Raw genomic sequence first — 24725 nt, forward strand, 5'->3', positions numbered from 1 at the left:
ACTACAACAGTTCTGAGTGCAGTGATGGTTTGATAAAAAATAAGAAACTGCAGAACTGGACGTTAGTTCTTTCAGGGCTTCAGGTAATTGATGAAGAAGATAAATGAGTAAGAAGACATGCTCTGAAGCCAACTGTTGTTTTGAGCCAACCTTTTCCTTTCTAGAATGAATTTTTAAAATATCAGACAAAACATTTGGATATAAAACATCTTCAGAATACTGCCAACTTGAGAAGTTGAAGATTGTATTCTTCAAATAGAGTCTGAGGTATCTTTGTAGTGCTCCACATTTTTCTGTTTTAACAATAATAAAAATTCTGCTACAAATGGTAGTTCTTCAGTCAAATTCATAGTGGCACTGTGAGAGAGAGATGCCAGTTAATTAGAAAACTCAGTAAATTGATCAGTCAGTTGATATGAATTATTAAGTAGCACTCAGAGGAAGAGAACTGAAATTCCATATAATAATAATAATTACTGCATTAGGACCCACATAAACTGCATGGTAAGCGCCTCCTGCCGGCCCCACTAACACCTCTTCCAGCAGCAACCTTAGCTTTCCCAGGAGCGGGAAGGAGTTTGGGGCAGAAATAGACTAAATTGACCGATTTACCTTCAGGTAAAGAATGAGTGAGTTTTAAGATCATGATTGACCTCAATGTTGGTTTGTTTTTATGGGAGGTGCACTGGGAACATTTACTTGTTATAACTTTCTGAAAAGGTGTAAAAGTAAAATGACTAAAGGTCATTGAACAGTGATTGGTGAAGATGTGCAACTGGGTCTAATTGAATAGTCAAGGCCTGGATGTGTTAAAGTTAGAATAAAGTAAAATTAAGAATTGGGTGATGCTGAGTTAATAAATGTCACAACCGCCAGCCATCCCAGAATAACCCACAAAAGAGCTAACCAGTGCCAGCAGCAGGTTAATAATAACAAGCGCTGCCGCACGTGTTAACCCATCACCACACGCCCTACCGTGAGGCAAGCAGCGCTATCTAAACCATCCAAGCCCGCTTCCCGTTGCTCGGTATTGAGTCTTCTCCTAAAGAGCTCTACCTCGCCTTTGTTTGTACCTCGCTTGTGATACTTCTCCCGGTTTCTGAACTACCCTTTAGCCCCTCTACTTTGAACCTCGCCTACTGCTTTGGATTGTACTCCTGTCTCTGTATCTCCTGGATTTCGAACTACCTTTCACCTTTCGACCACGATCTCGCCTGACGTTTCGGATTATACGCCTGTTTCGATACCTACCCGCTCCTGCGCCTGCATAGGATCCGCATACCTCCTAATTGGGGATTCCTTACAATAAAGGTGGATACGCCAGTGCCTGGTGGATAATGAAGATGGCAAGTAAAGAATACAGACAAGGAAGGCTGTGCAGTCTGTCCAGCACTGAAGTGCAGCACATAGCTGATTGATGGCTGACAATGATTATCGTCCAGCAGCCACAGATAACCACAAGTGTTGAATATTGAATATTAGGTCAAAATGTGAGAGCCCAAAACAGAATTTAGTCAGCACAGCAAACTTAACATTCCTCCTCTTACAGTTTGATGAGGAGTTTAATCACCAAGCATTCAGGGCCTAGGTTTCATTGTAGTGTCCCTGGTCGTTGGCTTAGAAATTCTGGTCCAAAGGGAAGAAAGCCACCTACTGGGTCAACTTTGCTTACAGCAGGAACCTGGATTTCCTTGAGACCTAGTGAGATAAAGCTGCAAGCTGGTAGTTGCTGTTTTTCAATGCAAACTCTAATGTGCTGTTACACTTGATAAACAGATGGCCATCACCTCTAATTGTACAGTATATGGATTAACCAATTTAAGTAAAAGATTAAAATAGAAGTGTTCCGAGCTTAATGCTACAGTTTATCTTCTTTGGTAGTATAATTGAAGGCTTGCCTGAAGTTAGAATAAATTAAACAAGCAGTGGATTGATGCTGTCCATAATTGCAGATGATAACAAGACATTTACATATGAGTGGCTTTCTCATTATTAGAGGTGTGATGACTTCATTTTTCTCATTTCCTAGATCATGATATTCAAGCTGTAAAGTAGCCCACTCTATTCACATGGCTGGCCTCCAAAGTCAAGGTTCAGAGTTTAAGCCTCAAACTTCCAATTACAAGGAGCTCTTCTCCTCTTGACATCCCAGCTATTGTGTGCTTTGCTAAAAATAACATCCTCTCCAACTGCTGTGATGTCTGGACACAGTATAGCAATCATCATTTTGTTTTTGCATAATAACAAAACAAGTATCATTTATTTTAAGGATTAGCTTCTGTAAAAGGATCATTAGCACAGTCCAGTCACTGAGTCAGAAACAGCTTCACTCCTAAATAAGCTTCAGTAGTTTGGTCAAGTTCTAAATACGATTTCAGTAGTTTGGTTCGATCCTAATGAATATGATAGAGGGGATGACGTGTGGAGGGTATTTAGTATAACCCACCTAGCTAAAAGAATGGTAGCCTAGCTGTGAGGATAAGGCTGCCTGAACCCATCCTCACTATTGCAAGGAATGAACTAGGGAGCTGCTGCAAGGGTATATGGAGTGGTGGGAGGGGTGTGTGAGAGCTGAGAAGGCAAGTCCTGGATGTGATACTGTATATACATGCATAGGAGAGAGGAAGTGATTAAGATTAGGATCTAACTTTCCTCCCATACCCCGGTTACAAACTCCACATCAGGAGATCAAAAGACGATCAATCACTTGTGTTGTTTTCTGATTTATATCTCCAGTCTTGTCAAAGGCAAAGTGATAAGTCTCTTACCTATCGCTTTCTTTTTTATCCCACTTTGATTTTAGTAATTGAGTGTCCAAATATATTGGAACTCCTTACATCCATAAAAGCTTATTATATTCTCTACAGTTTAAAAAAATAGATCAGAAGTAAATGGCATCTCAAAGAGGCATTTTCTAATTTCTGTATTTTGGGATTGTTTTATACCTCAACCTGCCTGAATTGCAGCAGTAAAACCGAGGTGAAAATCAGTCTGCAGCCTCTCCAAATCAGACATGTCCAGGCATATCCAACTACCTCCCCTCCCAGAGATTGCTGGTTGTTAAAAGCTTCAGGCCAGTACAGAGTTGCTGTCTGTGATGCTTTCATCAAACAGTTTAATTAGCAGCAGGCTCTGTATCTCTTTATTTACATAGTGGCTCATGTTTTTCAAAATGAAGCCCCTTTTATTATAGCCAAGAAAAAATACTCTATTTTTCTGGAATAATGTACAGTAGATCTCTATAATAATTGACTTTGTATATGTAACATTGAACATAAGAATGCTTACAAATGAGAAAAGGCACTTTACCAGATTTAGCACATTTCATAGTTAGTAGTTAATTGATCCAAGCATGTGATCCATTTTGGAAAATGAATAGTATACTATATTCATTCACAATAAAATTCTGTGCCTTTGAATTCCTTCCTGTATGTTCAATGTGTATTTAAAAATAAACAACCTTTTCCACACTATCAAATAGGAGGGATGTCAAGGGCTGATCAAGGTTAAATGTAATCATTACAGAATGTCCTGTCATCGAGCAACGTACTTTGGATGGCAGTTAACTTGCACAGCATAATGTCCAGGAGATTTGCTTTGGAATGACTTGTCATTGCTGGAGAAAAACTGCACATTGGAACTTTGTCACCAAGCCTTAGTCTCATAGGCCACTTATGACATGCAAGGTCAAACAAACAGTCTGAGCAAGCTAACAGTCTCATACATGTGGAAAGAAAAATTGTCATTTTCACAGGAATTGTAAAGCATATACTGTATATTGAACAAATAGTAGAATTGTTAAGAAAATTCTTTGTTTAATCAGCAAATTTTACAATGAAACCATTTATTCCATAATTATTTATTTCAAATGCCATGTCATGATTTAAGACAGGGTTCATTATTTATACAAGGAATTGAACCGTGAGACCTGCTCACCAAATTATTTTTTACTTGTAATAAAAACGTTTTGAAAAATAAAGTTAGGCCATTTTTAAAACACATGAAACAATGAACATGACACAGTGGACTTAAGTACATTGAAAATTAATTGCTTTTTTTAACCAAACACGTGGCAAAATGCTACTGTATTTAAGAAATTCAAAGTCTATTTGCTATTTAGCTATGTTATTTACTGAGCCAATTTACATACTGTGTATGTGACACTGTAACCCCCGTAACACTGTCAAAATTCAGACTTGTTGTTATGAAAAAGTAAATTACATCTGTCATCACAAAAGATGCACTCTTGGGTATTAACTCTTAGCTATCGTATTTGGAAAAGAAACAAAGCATTTTAAGGCCAAAATCTTCTCGTATGTACAATATGTATTTTTACTGGGACTCTACTGGGAATTTTTACCACATGGAATTATTATGCTCATTTGGAAAGAAGGGAATGACTGTAACGGAACAGTTCTTTCCAGACCCTATGCGGACGACACAATCCAGGATGGAGTGAGGAAACACTAGGAAAAAGTCATGCAGGAATACGGAGATGAAAACGGGGGGGGCATGTCCAAAGTGCGCAGGTGTCCAGGGGGGGAGTCTGGGGCAAACAATCCAGTAGAAATCCAAAGGGGGAATCCAAACACGAGCAAAGTCCAAAGCCGGGGGGTCCATCCAAGAACAGACAAGATAAAAACTGGAACCGGGTCGGAACCAGCGGAAGGGGAACGGAAACAGAAACAGAGAATAAAACCTTAACGGGACCAGGCGCTTCCAGGTCCCGGACTCGCACGATACGGAGATCAGATGCAGAGCCCGGATTGACGTCAAAAGCGCCTGGCTTTTAAGGTGGACTGGGAACAGGCTGAAACAGGGGACAGGTGCAGAAAATCAAGTCCAAAGTGAAAGGGCCGGAGCGCCCTTAAGGAGGAGGGACTATAATCGTGACAATGACATCAACTGCTAATGGTTAATTATTATTGTAGTTTAGGCAGGGAAAGGGCTTAAAATTGTAAACTTGAGACTCAGCCAACAAGTGATCATTCTCCTGACTGGCACTCACAAAAGGTAAAGTTTCTTTTGGATTAACAAGACAAGGTATGGAATGCAAATCCTAAATTTTAATTATAACTGACATTTTAATTATATTAATTTGCTTAGCTTTAGGTATGAAAGCCAATGCAAAAATAAAACATAAACAGTAAACAATCAACTTAAAATTTCAGGCTTTCTATAATGTGGAAAGATACAGAAATACCGTTACTCAGAGGAAAGTAAAGGTTATAGTACAATTGTACTATTTATAATGTCTTTATTGTGCTAATATGTGATTTTAGATAGAGCTAGTGATTTAACATGATCTGAATATGGTGTATTCTTATGCTGTGCTGGAAATGGAACAATATAACAATTTATTGGCTGAAATGTAAATATTCACTGTACCTACCTCCCTGTCAAGCTACGTAGCTGGTAGGATAATAGACACAGAGATGTATTACACAATGCTTATTGCTTAGTATGTTCTTTACAGAAATCTTTAGAAAAGTGTTTATTAAAGTAAAAATACCAACAAACAGGAAACTGAGAAGTACAGGCATCCTAAGTTACACTGTGGGAAGAAGATGGTAGAAGCAGACAGAAAATGTTACAAGCTAAGACGGATTTTGAAAGTTGATGAATTCCTGGGACTTCATTCCCCCCCCACCTTTCTCACTCCCTCCCCACACTCCAGTGAAAAGAGACTTGCAACAAACAGCAATCCAGCAATCCACTGACTGGAGCACCATGACTGCAGAGGCCATTCCTTGTGGCTTTTCAGCACCATCGCTTGTAACAGACTGTGGGAAAGGATCTGGAGACTCAAAGACAAGAAAATGCTGCACTCCTACTCTGAAGGTACTCCAGGAGTAAGAAGTACATTTTAGGTGTCATCCACAGATAAGTTTTTTCTGTTAAAAACAATCTCATTTAACAAAAAACATTGATTCTATATACAGTACATATTGAATTCCCATGGCAATGGATTCTTACTGTTATATTTCTTTGAAGTATTCTCAACATGTGATGTTTGTCTATCTGAATTGAAGTATAAATAGTACAGTTCGGAAAATTAATAAATGACTGCACAGTATGGTAGATATTTGTGTCACAGTTTAATTGAAATATGAGTATATAGTTAATGGTTTTCATATTTTTAAATGTATTGTTTGGTCCAGGTTTAGTTTAAGTTTGCCAAAATGCTTTTGGTCTACAGGTGATTTTAGAAAGAAGAGTTGGGGGGGGGGGAAATATATTTATAAATTAGTTGTAATCAGGTGGCTGGAAACTTAAGCAATGTTGCTGTCTGTGAGAAGGATATCATTCAGCTCCCAGACTGTTGCGAGCTACTTGTGGGTCTCAGATACTGAGGAGTAAAGGCAGTATAGCCCTATGTTTGTGAGGGAGGAGGGTAACACAGAGTTACTGTATGTTGCTGCTGCTGATGTACTGACATTCTTCCATAAATCATCTAATGCAAATGTACAATAGGTTTATTCCATGCTGAAAAGAGAAGGAAGAAAACACAACATTTCAGCTGTGGAGCCTTCTTCAGGTGTGTGAAGAAGAACCTAAAGACACACACCTGAAGAAGGCTCCACGGCCGAAACTTTGTATTTTCTTTCTTTTCTTTTCAGCATGGAATAAACCTGTTGCTTGTTCCTTTGCAGCCTACGCATGCTGATGCAGCCACCCACCTGAACTCATGCAAATGTAGTTGAATTAATGACCTACCTCTTTCAAACACAACATTATATTTTCTTTGATTCAGTAGGCAACTCGCCATTTTTTGATGCATACATTAGCTGTTTACACATAGTGGAACATGAAAACCTATTCACACAGAATTCTTGTAGCTGTAGTTCTTGATTATTGTACCAAGTACAAGTGCATTGAGTGGAAGTGTATTTACAAGTTTACAGTTGGAAATTCTTTACCCAAAGTATTGTGAGAGTATGGAATAAGCTACCCAGCCATATTGTTGAAGCCAGTACCCTTGGTCATTTCACGTGACAGCTGTTTGAGATCCTGGGATCAGGTGACTATTAAGTACCAAAAGGCTAGACATGCTGCATGGCCTTCTCTCATTTGTAACCATTCTTATGTACACTGCATTGCACCATTCATTCCATCCAGAATGACTGAATGCTTTCATTGCATACTGTGTTCCATCTGTTCCAGGTGAAAGGCAATGGTGTGTTCACAGCAGCCTTGACCTCTGCTTCAAATACAAATACTATCAACCTTTAATCGGTACAAACGGCACAGCTTTCAGAATAAATATAAGAAAAAAACACATTATGTCATTCAGTTAGTCTGCACTTCTCAAAGGCAGCAATGGTTTTGTTTGGCACTTTTTCAAAACAGTAACAGCAGCAGTCCTGTTGTAATTGCAAGCTTAAGAATTTTCCAATGTATTTAGCAGTGTTTGGAAAAGTACCTGTAAGACAACTTGACAGCTTGGCTTAATAATCCAGTGTTTTATAGCCAGAATAATTGAACTAACTGATTAAAGAGCTAGCAGTAATAATATTCAGCATGCAAAGTCAATTTTCAGTCCCCGTGCCTGGGATTTTCTCTTCAATCCATTCCCTGGCTTGCACTGTTCAATTTGAAAGCATGACACAGATGAACTCTGTGGGACTTGTAACAAACCCTAACACTTTAACAGGACTTGCAAACGTGTCTTTCTGCTGCCTGTCTTTTGCACGCACGCAGTGTTCCTGAGCTCTGCAAGTGTCCTGTGCATCCCTAGCACCCGAAATGAAAAAGCAAAGTCACACATATCTGTTTTCTTCTCAGATGTTTTTGGCAGCTCTAGCTTTATCCTACTTTTGCAAATCCTTATCTGCAAGCTACACCAAAAGTACCATCACTCAGATAGAAAGAAGATTTGAGATTCCAAGCTCCATCGTTGGCATTATTGACGGGAGTTTTGAAATGGGTAGGTACAATTAAAAAGCACAGTGCTGTGCTTCATGTACTGTATCTTTTGTTTTCAAATCAGCATGCTGGTTTTGACTATGTTCTTACCGATCTTTATGTTTAAGGGAACCTGCTGGTGATATCTGTTGTAAGCTACTTTGGAGCAAAGTTTCACAGACCAAAGCTAATTGGAGCAGGATGCCTGCTCATGTCCATGGGGACACTGCTCATGGCACTGCCACACTTTCTCATGGGACGGTACGTTTGCACATTGAAAATGACCTTTTAGTCTTCACATGTCTTGTTAGCATGCAAGATAGATGTAGGAAAATCCTAGAAGGAATACTAGCCCTGTTTGAAGACGGTTGTGCTCTGGAATAAAACAGAAAAACAACTGAACTCATCAGGAGTGGATTTCCAAGAAGCTGTGTTAAAAATTTCTGGGAGCTTCTACACAAAATTGCACATGCTGTGCAGAGTTTATCATTTCCACCCAGTTCAGGAATTTCTGATTTCCCAATCTTGATGCAGTGAGAATTATGCCATGAACCTGACAGGAGTAATAGTCCAACATGAAATCAGGAATCAGATCATAAATTGAGCAAGAGTCTTACTGTAGTTGTGTAGGATGGTTATTAAAAAAAGGAAAATCTGCGTGTTGCTATATGCAATGTTGGCAGCTGGCAGGTGGCGGTCTTCCTGTTGGTGTAGGATTTCCAAACCGTTGCCTCAGTATGGTGACCGTGTACACTTTTGCTGCATGAGGCTCTGTTCTTTAGATATTATAATGAGGTCCTGAATCGTTAAAGATCAAGTTGCCCAGCTTGAAAGAGCAGTAGTGTTAACCACTTTGTCCTGGCTCAATTCCATTCTAGGCTTGCAGATTCTGGCCTTGCTAAAAGATACCTCTAAATTCAACTGGCAAAGCAATTCCTAATTTCTCTGCCTGTTCTGCTTTATAGTGTGACTGCCAGTGCAGAAAAGCTGCTCACCCATGTGGATTCTGCACCTTGGGGTGAATGAAGTGGGTTCCAATAAAGTGTATAAAGTACTCTGGGATGTGAGGTGGTATAGAAATGTAAAGAAATATTAATCTGAACTGGAAGGTGTTTTTTATACAGCTACCATTATGAGTCTGTCGTATCCACTTCACCTGTTCCTAACATCACGATGCTCACTCCATGTTCAAAAGACTCCAGTCCTTCGTTAGCCCAGGATGTCCTCCAACAGTCAGTAACTGGTAAGATGTTGAAAATATTAGTAATAGTGATAATAATGCACTTAATTAAACATGACTCTATACACAGGAACAAGTCAAGGTTAATTCCACACTGAACAGTAAAATAAAAAAGAAAACATGTTTTAGGTGTTGGGGCTTCTTCAGATGTGGAGTTAGGGTTAGTGCATGCACGAAGAAGGCTCAGCATCCAAATTGTTATGTTTCATATTTCAGTGTGAAATCAACAACCTTTATTTGTTCCTTTACAGTTCCCCACGGGATCTGGATCATTTTAAACACTGTTTCTTTGCTTACTGGGCCTTTTTTCCAAACTCAGGAAGGATTTCACTAATATGTGTATTTAACATTTTCGGGATCTGATGAAACCAAGAGAGTCACATGAGCAAACAAAACACAGATTTGCGCCATGCTGCATTATAACCTGCATATTGTCCTGTGTCCAGCATCGTGACTAGTACTGGTAGTATAGTAGTGTGCATGCTTGGAGCTTGCATTCCTCCACATGCCCAATACTCAAAACCTGAACCAGAAGTAAACCTATTATTCCAAATGACTGGTTGCAAGAAATCAACATTCCTGCATCTTGAAGAGTGAAATCACCATGATAATCTCAACCTATGACAAAACATTTGTCATACAGATTGTATAGTTACAGAGTGATATTATTTTTGTGCTTTGGCAATGTCTTAAACAATTTCTTAAAGTCTTAAATTTCTGAAACACCTTGATAGCTTTCAGTCATGCTAACATTACTGCTTTTCTCTCCTGACAAGTTGCTTAAATATACAACCTGACAAATGACCACATAGGAACATGTAACGGGTTTATTATATGCTGAAAAGAAAAGAAAAGAGAAACAACGTTTCGGCTGTGGAGACTTCTTCAGGTATTTCTTCAGGTGAAGAAGAAGGCTGAAGAAGGCACACCTGAAGAAGGCTCCACAGCCGAAACGTTGTGTTTCTTTTCTTTTCGGCAGGGAGTAAACCCGTTACATGTTCCTTTGTAGCCTACGCATGCTGACGCAGCTCCCTACTTGAACTACAATAACCACATTTCTGAACAATAATAGCCTCACAAATCAAGCTTTATCTCTATAAAGAGTATTCTAATGTTGATACTTAGCCTGGTTTTTGTACAATATTTTGAAGCATTTTGTTTGTGTTCAGCTTGTGAAAAAGAGCAGAGATCTTCAATGTGGGTGCTCGTACTGCTTGGGAACATGTTGAGAGGAGTTGGAGAGGCTACTACAGGACCGCTGGGTATTTCATTCATTGATGATTTCGCCAGGCCAGAAAACTCAGCTTTTTACATTGGTAAGTCTAACACAATTGAGCTGATATTGATTCATAATCTTCTCAGTCTTGTCTGAGATCTGGTTTGAATTCATGTTGGTCTTAGGTTGTCTCCATACCATTGCTGTGATTGGTCCTATCTTTGGTTTCACTCTGGGATCGTTCTGCGCCAGACTGTATGTGGACTTTGGCTTTGTCAACCTAGGTAAGATACTTAACTATGAGAGAATGCAAAATCATACAATCACATATCACAATAGCACATCGCATAATGGAGACTTAGCTCGATTTGTATAAGGAAATGTCTGTTTTAAAAAACAAAAATTCATATCTGTGCCAAAACATGTTAGTCGACTGTAACAGTACACAATAGTGACATACAATCAGACTTGAACAGTAGATCAAAGCTGATTTCCTACCTATCCCTTTCTGTGAGAGAAGGGTATTCTGCCATATTAAAAATGAAACATTAACATTATATAAATATTAGAAGTACAATGTCTGCATCAGTGCAAAGTACAGTATTTAATATATACCCGGTTCTAAAAGAAACATTCATTTTGTATTTACGTTTCTCTATTGCATTTTTGCATAATTTTGGGAGCATTAGTATCATTAGTATCTCTAAATCAGAATGCTGCAAGTGCAAATCATTTTGCTCTGACATATTTCTTCTTCATGCCCAAATTTCAGGTTTGCAAGAAAAACATGGTTCATATTTTTTTGCATATCTTAACTTTTGCTGATAGATAATTCTAACCGTAGCCCATGGATTGCAATCTGAAACTGCAGGAAGTGCTTTCCTTTGGAGCTACTGTAAGTAGCGTTGCATGTGTAAATGTACACGTCACAGTGAGGTGACCCCTCATACAAGAATTATATCCTGCCTCATAATGACTATGCCACCTAGCAGTACTGTCACCGGCCAAGTGACCAGGCTTGGCTCAAAAGAAAAGAAATTCCTACAAGCAGTCTTCAAATGCAAACAAAACTGGATTTATTGCCAAAACAATAGGGATAACAAAAAAAACCCTCACAGGAGTACTCTCCACACCTTCCCTCCAAGGCACCCTCTCCAGACTGAGCTCTCCAGTCCCTTTTATAGCCCCTCCTCTTCTAAGGACCATCCTCTTAAAGGGACTCGCTCACATTTTCTTAACAGAGATGGGCAGTTTGCTCAAAATAAAGTATTGAACCATCCAAAAAAAAACTTTATAAATTTTAACAGAGTCATGCAACCATGATATATTCGCTTAAACAAAACACCTAACCTTACATCTGTTATTTATAGATGGCTCACCAGTAACCTTTCCCTTTAAGATCTTTTGTGTGATACTACAAACAGGAAAGGCGACTGGTGGCCATCTTGATCAACACAATACAATACTCCAATGGGGAAAACACTGCAGTGCTTTTAGGGAAACAACAAAAAGGGTAAGTATCATTCACACTTCATTCGTATCACATACACTCTTTCAAACATACCAGAAGGGTAGAGGGAAGTATTGGAGTATTTCACATTCAGAAAGAAAAAAATAACAAGCACTCTGTCACAAGTACAAATGGGGTTCTAGGGCCCCTCTACATTACCACAGGTTCTGTTCATCTCCCAGAATCACCAATGCACACAAAGACCAGCGACAAGCATTAGTATCATATAAGTGCCCTTTTTATTTTCTAAGTATATCAGCATTTACTATCACCCCAAGACAAAGAGTACAGCATCCACAGCAACAAAATACTTCCAAGAGTCATAATGAGTTCCTCAGGGTCAGATGTCCTTTCAGGTGATGAGAAGAGGGCGTTAGAAAGTCTTGGTGGTACAGAGTAGAACAGCATTGCATAGGGGAGAGATGCCACACAGTCCAATTCCCCCAGTCTCCGTTTGGAGTCCTCCTTTAGGCTGCACTATGTTTCCTTTGGTTCGGTATCGACTCACCAGGCTGGTTTCTTTGCTTCTTGCCTCCAAGTATTGAAAGTCTCTGCACAGCACCTCTGTTCCATGGCCCAAGGCTCCCTTGGTCTGCAGCTCCTGGGCCAAACTCCTCTGTGGTCTCGCAGGCTGTGGCTTTCCTTGTGCCTCCTGTCTTGTGTCGAGGGGCTCATCAGGATGTCATGTCCTGGATGTCATGGGCACTTATCCCTTCTTTGTTTGCTTTCCTGCTCCTCCCCTCTGCCCAAGGTCTGATTCAACTGGCTCAGCAACCCCTCGTACCTCCATGCGTCAGTGTCTAATTGCTTCATGGACGACCTGGGTGTGTCCATTGTTACTAATTGTTCCCTGCTCTACTGTCACATTGACACGATTCTGGCCATCAATACAACCCGATTTATCACAGCATGTTACAGCATCAATGGCCCACATCCTGCGACATACAGTGTACAGGTGACAACACATCCTAAGTCACATTGAAAGTGCATAGAGCAGAAGCTAGTGAATTTCTACTTGTGCTCACCCCAGAGACTGTGACTATCACTCTGAAGGACATGCGCTGGGTTGGGGCATGGTGGCTGGGATTCATAGTGGCCGGTGGACTCACCCTGCTTACTGCTCTGCCCTACTGGTTCCTGCCAAGATCTCTGCCGGAGGAGGGGGTAAGCAGAGAGAAGTATGACAGCCCTGAAGAACAGTCCCACCTGCAGGCTGTTCAGACACACATCAAAACCAGGATAAAGGAAATAGCAAAAGGTAATGTGTACCTAGAGAGCACTGGTGAAAACTGTCACAGACAATAGTATTTGGGCAGTTAAAAAAGACTGAGGAGAAATGTATACAAGGAAAGGTGATGCCTACTTGATCCTTGATTTAAGATTATCTTTAAAATCAACACATACAGTATGTCTACAAATACAGAAAATGAATAACAAGAAAATATTTTTTGCTTTAACAGATACTCAAGATTTAATTCCGTATAAAATCTATTTGCTCCGAATTATTGGCCGTTGAATCTATTGGCCATTCAACACATACGTAGAATAATGTTATTGTGTAATTTTCTGATTAGCACATAACTAACTGCTGAAAAATACATGAGAAATATCAGGAACTGATTTTAATAGTGGCAGCACGGTGATCATTTGTGTTGTGGTCTTACAGGTCTTGAGTACAGGATTCTGGCTAGGGCAAATTCTGTGTGAGGTCTGCGCATTCTCCCACTTCACTTTATTTTTGTCCCGGTGCTCCAGTTTCTCCCCAGTCTAAAGATGTAGTGTTGAGGCTAACTGGCATCTCTAAATCTAAATTAAAGCATTTACTGAAAATACAAAAAAAACAAGGACACAACAATGTACAGAAGGTCATGGAAGGTTGAACAAAATAGAAACCTGAAGAAGCCCAAATGCTTTTGTCAAAGAATGAAATTAAGGTTTTCTACCCTACTATCTTGTAGGATTTTTATTTACAAATTAACAAAAACTATTATATTGTATTGGGTTGTGGTCCTCAGCAAATTTATATTCTCTGCCTACCATGACTTTGTTCAATACAAATTGCACAAGCAACAAAAAACTCTCTAGAAGAAAAAAAAACATTGTATAAATATTGTGAAAAAAGCCTTATGTCCTTCATATTTTCATATGTTGTTTTTAAATTTTTGCAGGTTTTTTGCCATCTTTGAAACGTCTGCTTACCAACAAAATATATGTCCTCTATGTGATTTCCAGCATTCTTATGTTCAATGGTTTTGTCATCATATTGACATACACACCAAAATACCTTGAGCAGCAGTTTGGACAAAGCGCATCCACTGCAAACTTTCTCATAGGTAAAGCTCATCATTTTAATTGTGTGTAACATAAGATCTAGACTGCAAACTGCAAGACTACAAAAAGCTTATATTTGAAAAATTATACTGAGGTAAGAAAGAAATGGAACACTCGGGAATAATGGATTTAACTTAATGGAAATTAAATTCAACTTTTTTAATGTAACCTTTTTTAATGAGAGACATTCCTGGGAAAGCTAAGGTTGCTGCTGGAAGAAGTGTTAGTGGGACCAGAAGGGAGCAGTGTCTGTCAGTGTCTGAGGTCGGTGTGGGTCCTAATGCCCAAGTGTAGTGTTGGGGACACTATACTGTAAAAAATGGCATCATCCTTTGGATGAGATGTAAAACTGACATTCTGACCCTCCTTGGTCATTAAAAATCCCAGGTAGTTTCCCAAAAAAGGTAGGGTTGTCAACTCCAGTGTCCTGGCCAATTATGGCCCGCCCATCTAGGAATTGGCTTCATCACTCTGTTCTCCTCTCCACTGATAGTTGATGTGTGGGGAGTGTTCTGGCACATTTTGGTGGCCTTTGTATCATCCAGGTGGGGGCTACACATTGGCAGTGGTGGAGGGGAGTCCCCATTACCCGTAAAGTGTCCAGAAAAGTGCTATTCAAGTGTAAGGAATTATGAATAATTCTTAGTAGTGTTAAAGGAGATTCCTCACTACATTGTCACAGTTCCACCCCCGGCCTGCTGGCTTGCAACAGTCAGCAAAACAGTGACCACTATATATCCTTCCATCAGGTCTGCCAAGTTAAAGCAGCATTTATCAGTGAACAAAATAATAAATGATGTACTAATTTAGCATGCCGTATTTTCAAGCCCTGAGAGAATTTAGCAATAAGATTGCCATGTTCTGTCAACCAAGCCGTCCGAAATGCATTTGTAAAATTCTTGATTCTTGTTTTTTGGAGGGGTTACTAGTATGCCGTCTGTGTCTCTTGGGATTTTCATCAGTGGAATCATCATGAAACGATTTAAATTAGACATGGAAGGAGCTGCAAAAGTGGCTTTCTGGACATCCATTTGCGGCTACCTGTGCACTCTGCCTTACTTTGCTCTTACCTGTGAGAACTCGAACATTGCCGGGCTGACTGTTTCTTACGAAGGGTGAGGACAATAGGTTTCAGAAAACTTAATTTTAGCTACTTACATTTTCTGACGTGGGGTGGCACAGTGGCTAGCATTGCTGCCTTGCAGCACTGGGGCCCTGGGTTCAATTCTGGACCTATAATCCCATTTGCATGGAATTCATTTGTTTTCCCCATGTTTGTGGGGGTTTCCTCCAATTGCTCTAGTTTCCTCCCACAGTCCAAAGACATACTGGTAGGTTATTTGGTGTGTGGGAAGATTGGCTCTTGTGTATGTGTCGGTGTCCGTGTGTGCCCTCTGATGGACAGGTGTCTCGTCCAGGGTGTATCCTGCCTTGCACTCATTGCTGGGATAGGCTCCAGCTCTCCCACGACCCTGTAATGGAAGGGCCACTTGGAAAATGGATGGATGAATTCTGTGATGAGTTTAGTGACAGATAAGCCGAGCAGATCCCCTGAGAGGGTACTTCTGAAGAAAAAACATTTCTCTTTCTCAAGGGTTATGATGGATGATTGTAGACTGTGTAATATAACACTTGTTATTCAGTTTCAGAACAGCACACAAAAACATCATTTAACAATGCTTTGACATGATTTCACATTTTGAACCAGTTTTTATAGTTAAATATTGCCCTGCTATATACAGTATATAGATTCTGGATGAGATGAAAAATACTTTTTCTGCAATTTAGGGTGAGCTTCTGTCTTGTTTTCCAGGTCAGAGCGAATCAAGAGCAAAGATGGCAGTCTTCTGTCTCTGTGTAATTCTGCCTGTGCTTGTTCGCAAAACCAGTGGGACCCAGTGTGCGGAGAAAATGGATTAACCTACGTCTCTCCATGTTTGGCTGGCTGTAACTCCACCAGTGGAACTGGAAAAAACACAGTGAGCTTCCTCAGCGCTACTCTACATCCCCCCTTGAGTAACCTTATCTTGTTGACACTGTGCTTTGTTTTGGCATTGACAAGAACTTTCAATATATTTAATACTGAATTTATGTTTGAAATGGGCCCCGGCGAGCTCTGTTGGCAGAGAATGAGACTCATAATCTCAGGGCAGTGGGTTTGTGTCCCACGTCGGGCGCCAGGTCCTCCATGTTGGAGGTTAACAACCCTGTCCTGTAAAAAACTAATGCTAGGGTAACAGCAACAGAATTGTTGATTGATGGGTGTTTGTTGAATTGATGCAAACATCCATCCATGTTTGAAATAACAAGTGATGTTTAAAAGTTTCTATAACATTTACCATTAGATATTTATCACACATGTTCCGTGTTGCACTCTAGGCACTAATTTCATTAATCTTGTCATACCTTTGTAGTGTAAAGGCAGAAATGATCTGTAACTGCTGTGGGGCTATAGGGATTCCACAGGAAGGAGACTCTCTCTCCTGCATATTCTTCTGTCTGTGCTCATCTCTTTGCCCTTTTTGAGTTTCACCCTCAGTTTGGAATTACCAGTGGTTTCTTTACATCTTAGCTCACAGCCATGGTATGACCATTGATCCTGACCACCTGATGTTATTCAATCCTAGACGTTCCATGGATGCAGCTGCATTGAAGGTCCTGGAGCCGTAACAGGGAATTTCTCTGCAGTTCTAGGACAATGTCCAAGAGAAGATAAGTGCACTGTGATGTTCATCATCTTCCTTGCTCTGCAGTCACTGAGTTTCTTCATCTACTGCCTGGGAAGCACTCCTCTTTTCATTATAGTCCTCAGGTATGGTAAAACTCCTAGAGACATAAATAAATACATAGATTTTGTGTTTTTAGCCTACAGATAGATTTAAAATGACAAAGCCTATGAAGATAGATAGATAAGACTTTACTGATCCCGAAGGGAAATTTATGAAGTGCATACAATAAAATATTTATATACAGCACATACATTCAATTTATTTTAGGACTGGCCCTGAGTTTTTATAAAGTATTTCTGAAAATTGTCTCTTTTTATTTAGTAAGGTTTTTCATTGTTAATGGGTATTGTGTCATTTATGGACAGGTGTGTGGAACCAGAGCTAAAGGCACTCTCTGTGGGAATTTACATGTTGGCTCTCAGAGTACTTGGTAAGCAAAATATTCAGTTATTGCGTAATGCTCAGGTGCAATTTCGATGAAAGAAACCTGAAATCAAAGAAAGTGGTTATGTTATCTTATTTTTTTTGCTCACTTTGAAAATAAGAATTTCAAACATTTGAAAATGGCAAAATCTGCAAAAGAATAGAAGACCATAATGTTTAAAATTGGAGAAGACCATTCAACCCATCTAGCCAGTTTGGTAGTTACTATTTAATTGATCCAAGCATCTCAGTCAGCTGTTTCTTGAGTCATGGTATGGGCTTTAACATGGCTGGGCAACTTCTTCTCCCTCCACCTGTTACATAAAGCAGTGTCTCTTTTTCTTGTTTTTTGGTGCTCTTCATTGCAGTCTCCAATTTGCTCTCTTTAGTTCGTGTTTCACTGCTCATTCTTGAGAAAATTGTCGGGCTGACTTTTGTCAGTACTTTTGAGGATAATGGACATCAGGTCCCCTCATAGTCATAGTCATGTTCAAGACTAAAAAGGTTCAGTAACTTTAGCCTGTCAGTGTAGCCTGTAGTTACTGACCATTTTGACAGTTATTTATATATGTATCAGAACAAAAGCGTTCATTTGTGTGATTTCAGCTTTCATTTGTACATATATGTATACAGCATAATGTGATGGTACATACAATAAAGCAAGGTTTATTAGAGGATGCTTATTTTGGGCAAGGGTCATAAGAAGCTTTGTTCCCTCATAATGATTCCAGAAGACCTTTTAAAGATGGCTTTCAGTTTAACAAAGTTCTTCTGTAGACTATTTAGAAAGTGCCTTCGTGTGTGGAAGGGGGTGGTAGATGCATCTGCTTTGTCTTTGATAAGGCCGGCTGGCAAACTGGGAATAGGACCTGCCTCATACAGCAGAGCATGTGGGGTATATTTTTCTTAAGTCTGATGGCTGGTAAAGAGACTAGCCTCTTGAACCCAGGGCCCCAACACTGACCCACCATGTTGTCCTAATAGATACATGTCATGTGTAAATGTCACTAGCCAGAGGACTGTATACTGTATATATATAATCAGAGAGCAGTGTAGATATGAATGAATAATGTCTTTAGTTGATTAAAGATAAACATTTTAAAAATGCGGAACTGGAAGACACCCAACCACAGTGGTAAAAGAACCTCCATACCCAGATGTGAAAGAAAGCTCTGTGTTTACCCACAAATAGACAAGCTCCTCGTGGGTCCTGCATTGTTAGGGTCCTTCAGGAAATGGCCTACTTGTAAAGGATTTTTCCATTTGGGCTGTACTACCTCTGACACATTAAACAGTGAGTGACAGAAAAAGTGGGTGGGTCGAAGAAGTCTGCCTGTACAGTACATTCTCATTGTGTGCTGTCTGCAGTTGGCACCTGATAGCCGAAGTGTGCAAAAAAACACAATTAGATTAGCGCTGCTGAAGGCAGGATGGGATTCATCAGTCAGGGCTCATCTCTGCTCTCGGGAACACAGCGCCCCCTGTAGCCTCCCAGACGTTTGCAGGCATATAGTATTGACAGTGGGGGTAGTGTCTCCCAATCCACACTGAAGCCCCAGTACGGGGTCTGTGATGTGTTAAAGAAGAAGTGGGGATATCAGAGGAGTCCACTCTCCCCATTCTGTGAGGTGGCTACGGGCTATTCCAAGTCAGAAGGGTATAAACAGAATTAACTGGCAGCTCCTAATTTAATGTATATATAAAAGAGTTTTCAGCTTTCTCGCTCCTCTTCCTCTGTTTCCCATCCATTCTGGCAGGTGGAATCCCTGCTCCGATTTACTTCGGAGCCCTCATTGACTCCGCATGTGTCAAATGGGGAATCAGGAAGTGTGGCGGGAGAGGAGCGTGTAGGATGTACGATATCGAAACCTTCAGGTATGCTGGCTTCCTCTCGCACAACGAGCTGCACACAGTGCTGCAGTTAGTAAAAGGACTCACTGAAATTGTTTTAAGAGCCTACAATCCATCCAATATCCTTTGAACAAAGCACCGCTTTGCTGTGTTCTAGGACTGGCTAAAATAGTACTGTAAACAGCTCTTCATATCTTTATAAAAAAAACCTTTGTAGTGTAAGGGCAGTAATATAAATCATTTTGAAATAAAAGTCAAATATTTTTTTTCCAGCAACTGTATCTGTGCCAATGACAGATGTGTTCTGATGTTCCGCTTTTTCAAAAGTAATGCATAACAATGTAATGATACTAAACGGTTCTTGCCTAGGTGAGAGTCAGTTTCAGTATCACGTATGTCTACTCCTTCTATCAACGTCAGCAGTTCTCTAAACACATTCAAAGAAGTAGCAGTAACGACAATTTTTGTACATCAGATAAAAGAAGTGTTAGAATGCTGGACACAATCAGCGTGTTACACACTTTATTGGTAATTTTAGTTACGAACGTGTACCTGTTAATTTGTCTGCATTTATAAATATTTTTATAGGTTTTTGACCTACTGTGTGTGACATACTGTATCTTTTTTACATATATTATCATTTATATTGACCATTTTGGTCTCTATAAAACAAACAATAACATACAGAAAACACATGAGAAAACTTCAGGTCTCAGGCTTTTGAAAAACTGTAACCACGACAGAACACTATCAGCAGGTCTGAAGAGTAAAAGTTAAGAGAGTGTGTTGGTACTATTATAATACATTTTCACCAAAATTGCAGTTTGATCATGAGATTATTAAAGTTGCCATCTGGCCACCGATTAACCAGACACATTGGGGCAGATGAGGAACATTACACATTAATTCCAAACTGAAACAAATTATCATCCAAACTAAACAGAATCACATTGCTGGTTAGATTTCTTTTTGTCAACCAAATTGTTCCCCTGATCAAGTAGTCTGAAAAGGTGATCCTTAGTACAGACCACTTGCAAAGAGTCTGTACAAATTATGAGGATGTACAAATTAAAAGAGGGAAAGAGCTCCAGAAGTTGCTCTATGAATCATTGCCAGTAGCTATATCACCTGCAACTCACAACTAGCAACCCACTGAAGCTCAGCAAGTGTGAGCCTGGCCAGTAGCTGGATGGGAGACCTCCTGGGAAAAACTAAGTCCACTGCTGGAAGAGGTGTTAGTTTGGCCAATAGGAGGTGCTCACCTTGTGATCTGTGTAGGTCCTAATGCCCCATTATAGTGACTGGGACATATCTGTAAAAAGGTGCTGTCCTTTGGATGAGATATAAAACTGTGTTTATGACTCTCTGTGGTCATTAAAAATTCCAGGGCACTTCTTGAAAAGAGTAGGGGCGTTACCTCAACGTCCTGGCCAAATTTGGCCTTTACCAATCATGGCCTCCTAATAATCCCCATGTATGAACTCCATCACTCTCCCCTGATAGCTGATGTGTGGTGAGCATACTGGTGCACTATTGGTTTGGTAGTTACCTGTAAAGCACCTTGCCAGCAGCCATGTCACCCTGCAACTTACAATTGGCAGCCCACTGAAGCTCAGCAGGTGTGAGCCTGGTCAGTACCTGGATGGGAGACCTCCTGGGAAAGGTTGCTGCTGGAAGAGGTGTTAGTGAGGCCAGCAGGGGGCGCTCACCCTGTGGTCCATGTGGGTCCTAATGCCCCAGTATAGTGATGGGGACACTATACTGTAAACAAGCGCCGTCTTTCGGATGAGACGTAAAACCAAGGTCCTGACTCTCTGTGGTCATTAAAAATCCCAGGGTGTTTCTCGAAAAGAGTAGGGGTGTAACCCTGGCGTCCTGGCCAAATTTCCCATGCCTCCTAATAACCCCCCTCTATGAATTGGCTACATTACTTTGTTCTCCTCCCCCCCCTTCCCCTCTGACAGCAGGCGGAGCGACGCGCCGGTTGGAGTATTCTCGGTCACATTTAATGGCAACGTCAGCTCAAAGATTTGGTTCAAACCACCAAATGGAGACGGGCGTGCCGACAAGCGGACCCTGCTGATGCAGGATTAACGAGAGGATGAGAGAGAGTTACCTGTAAAGCACTTTGAGTGGAGTCTCCAGGAAAACGCTATATTAGTCTAAGCAATTATTAATTATTATTATTATTATTACAAAATAAGAGCGATAAAATTAAGATATAACCCAAATTCTCTTATCTAGAGAAGAGGTGACAACCTTCTCGAGCTAAAGGTGTCTGGTTGATTTAGAGGCAAGTTTACAATCCAAAGAGATATTACTTTAAATGTCATTCCCTGTTTTATTCAAAATACATTCAATTTGGACTTTAAATATCTCATTTGTTACTTTACTGTTTTTCATTACTTCTTTATGCTCAACAGTTAACATAAACTGTTAGCAAATTAACTACTTATCTTGCACTTTTTGGCAGGTTTCTCTTCCTGGGCCTAGTTATGAGTCTCCGTGGATTGGGATACATTCTGTTCTGGATCACCATCCTTCAGATGAAGAAACAGGGCAGAAAGGACAAAAGACTCGCAGAAGAGGTGGAGTTAAAGTTGAAGCAGAGTTCTAATGACTAAATGGACAAGGAAGAAAATAATAGGATTGACCCAGAGTAAAAAAAACTGTCAGGTACCCGAAAGACACTACAACACTGAAATGTTTGTCACTGATCTTTGTCACCCACCATTGCAAAGACTCATATCATCAAATAAATGGCTGGTAATTTGCTAAACCATTAAATGGAATACCTCAGTAGTGCTTACTCAGTTCATAATACAAGGCAATTTCAATAATTTACTACTCTAAATAATGTATTTACATGAGTGTTTTGTGTGTGCCAGGCTGTAGACTCCACAGGTAAAACATATTCTTTATTGCAAGTACCTCAGAGAGTTTTGTTTAATGTGTGGTAAACACAGCATTAAATAAAAAGTCTACCACTAGGTAGCAGTAGAAGAACAAACTACCGGTTTTCCTGACGTGCTAAGTTCCATTTAATAATGAATTGTGCATATTATGGTATGAGCTTTCTCACCCACTGTAGGTACTTTTGGCGAGTCAGTGTAGCGAACTTCTGTCAGTTTGTTAAGACTATAGGTGAATTAATGCTAATCTCATTCATGTACTCAATACTTCCCCCTACACAAAACAATTACACTTTTATGATGCAATTAGTGTAAAAACACTTGTAAAAAGTGTTTGCAAAAAACAAACCTCCATTTTGAACTGGACATCCTCATCTGATTTTTTATTGGATTTACTGAATGTGCTTTAAAAGGCAGAAGGACATGAGGAGGTAGGTTGCTAATGTTATTGGCACATGTTTTAAAACTTAGAAGAGTCCAGATTCTTCTGTAGAAGGAATTCAATGAATCAATGACCATAATCAGAGTCTAAAAATTGGTGTGAAGCCTTTGTTCTGTAGAAGCATTGTTTCATACCACTGGGTCCCCTGGAGGTTTCTAATGAATGGAATCATTGTAATGCTGTGAAGAACTGACATAAAAAGGCTAGATACTGTATTTAAAATGCAGTATTAAAATTGTATGTATCTGGGATCCTGAATGACTCAACATGTAAAGACACAGGCCTGGGCTCTGTTGCTGTCTTGTTCTTCTCACGGTGATGGTTTTTAATAAAAATAATTTTTTTGGCATGTTGGTATATAAAGAGCTCATTTGTTCAGGGTGAAACACAGTGAGCCAAGCGATGGCAGAGCCTGGAAACAGCTTGGTTACAAACCACAGCGTTCACTGTCACTAAAGAGTGACAGCGGACAACTCCCTCGGTCTGGTCTCCGCCCTGAAGGAGAAGACCCCCTAACGAGGACACACCTCGTTCGGCCCGGAGACAGACACGCCTTGAAGTCTCTGGTCGTGGACTTTGAGCGAACAGTATCACCCCAGCCTGGCATTGTACCCCAGCCTGTGCCCAAAATGCAGTGAGCCAGACAGTAATTATTATTACTGTCACTGGGTGGGACAGTGGCATATAGGAAATCGTAGCCCAGCCTTGGGTACCTTCTGTGTGGAGTGTGCATGTTCAGTTGGGTCTTCCCCAGATAATCCACTTTCCTCCCACTTCACAAAGATATCCTGATTAGTGTATTGACTGGTAAAATGTGTCCTGATGTTAAGATATTGTACTGTATGCGTTTAAAGTTACTAATGCCTGTAGCGGCGAGGCTTAATAATAAGGCAGAATTAAGTGTTTCTGAGCTTCCCAAATGAGGCCCCATTTCTCTGTTCATCTCTGTGGTGCAGCCACAGAGAGACCATTAGTGCAGGGTGATTTAAGGTTTCCTAGGACAGCTCCCAAAGGGGGATGCATTTAGCTAAGTCTGGCTATCATGATCAATGGTCATCCACTGGCGCCTATCAGTCTAGGGAGTGCCGGATGGACATCTGGACTGCATTCCTAAGTGTCAGGACTAAGTGACTCATATCTCACCTTGATCAACCAATCAGGGACTGGTAGGGCTGAGTAACCCACGTGGGACTCTGATGCCCATGGAACTTTCAGCCAATCAACGAGCTGAAGTTCCTCCAGGTAAAAACAGGCAACACAGGCCTGGAGATTCAGAGATTCAACAAGATTCAGATTCGGGAGATTCAGTAAGATTCTGGAGAGGATTCTGTGGACTGTTCTAAAGGGAATTCAAAGGAGAATTCCAGGGCAGGACGGCCCAGGAGCAGAAGGCTCCCAAGGGCAGGACATTCTCGCAGCGCGCCTCCTGACCATCCTGAGACTCAGCCCGGACAACCACGGAACGGCCAGTGTGTCCGAGTGCCAGAACTTTCCTTTGTTCTAAGAGTCTAGAGTGGAGGTTGCCAGAGAGTAACCAGCAGCAGGCCTCATGAACAGGTCAGAACTGTGGACAGCTGAATCACTATTCAGAACTAGCTCTTCATCAGGAACGAACCAGTCCTCTTCCTGACTTGCTGGGACCCACAGTCATCTTTTCTCCTGTGCGCAAACTTTGCTAGTTAAAGCCAACACTAACTAGCCGGTCAGTGAGCATCAGCAGCGCACCGTCGCAAGCCGCACAGCACAGCCTGGCACGGAGCCAGAGAGCGCGGATTGGACAGCAACAAGCCTGCAGCTGATTGTTTGTGCCTGCAGGAGATCTGAATCCCCAGAAATTGGATGAGTATTCAACTTCAATGCATTACAGCTCGAGAATTCAATTGTTATCCCAACCAGTTGATATCAATTTAATTCCTAAGAGTTATGTACTTGTTTTGAGTATCTAATGTAGAAGTTGTAACCAAGTTCATTTACGAAACGGTCTTAATGAATGATATACTGAACGTATGTCCTCTTGATGTGTAACACTTCGTAACTGATTGAATATATACCTTTTGTATTCTGATAACCCTCTCGATAAGATCTGTTAGGTTTACATGCATATTCTATGTATTAATAAATGTATCCTCGTGTATTAGTACCTGTGTGTGTGCGTTGTTTGAGTTA

The 24725-nt window shown here is 40.5% G+C and overlaps 1 protein-coding gene across 2 annotated transcripts; it reads left to right on the forward strand.

The window, feature by feature from the left end:
• The first annotated feature begins 4836 nt into the window (after positions 1 to 4836).
• Positions 4837 to 24698, forward strand: LOC148829866 (solute carrier organic anion transporter family member 1C1-like). Of its 2 annotated transcripts, none has more exons than XM_088923010.1 (15): positions 4837 to 5013; positions 5678 to 5841; positions 7786 to 7927; positions 8034 to 8166; positions 9030 to 9148; positions 10315 to 10461; positions 10547 to 10645; positions 12902 to 13129; positions 14040 to 14204; positions 15122 to 15317; positions 16016 to 16181; positions 16830 to 17014; positions 17297 to 17361; positions 19112 to 19229; positions 21679 to 24698. In XM_088923010.1, exons 2-15 carry the CDS (start codon positions 5731 to 5733, stop codon positions 21827 to 21829), a joined length of 2025 nt encoding a protein of 674 aa, XP_088779136.1. In that variant the 5' UTR covers positions 4837 to 5013; positions 5678 to 5730; the 3' UTR covers positions 21830 to 24698. The 2 variants fall into 2 exon arrangements, with proteins under 2 accessions (XP_088779136.1, XP_088779135.1); XM_088923009.1 differs by having other exon boundaries at positions 4965 to 5043.
• Positions 24699 to 24725: the final 27 nt, after the last annotated feature.

Source organism: Atractosteus spatula, chromosome 8, assembly GCF_055471065.1.
Source record: "Atractosteus spatula isolate fAtrSpa1 chromosome 8, fAtrSpa1.hap1, whole genome shotgun sequence".
Lineage (NCBI taxonomy): Eukaryota > Metazoa > Chordata > Actinopteri > Semionotiformes > Lepisosteidae > Atractosteus > Atractosteus spatula.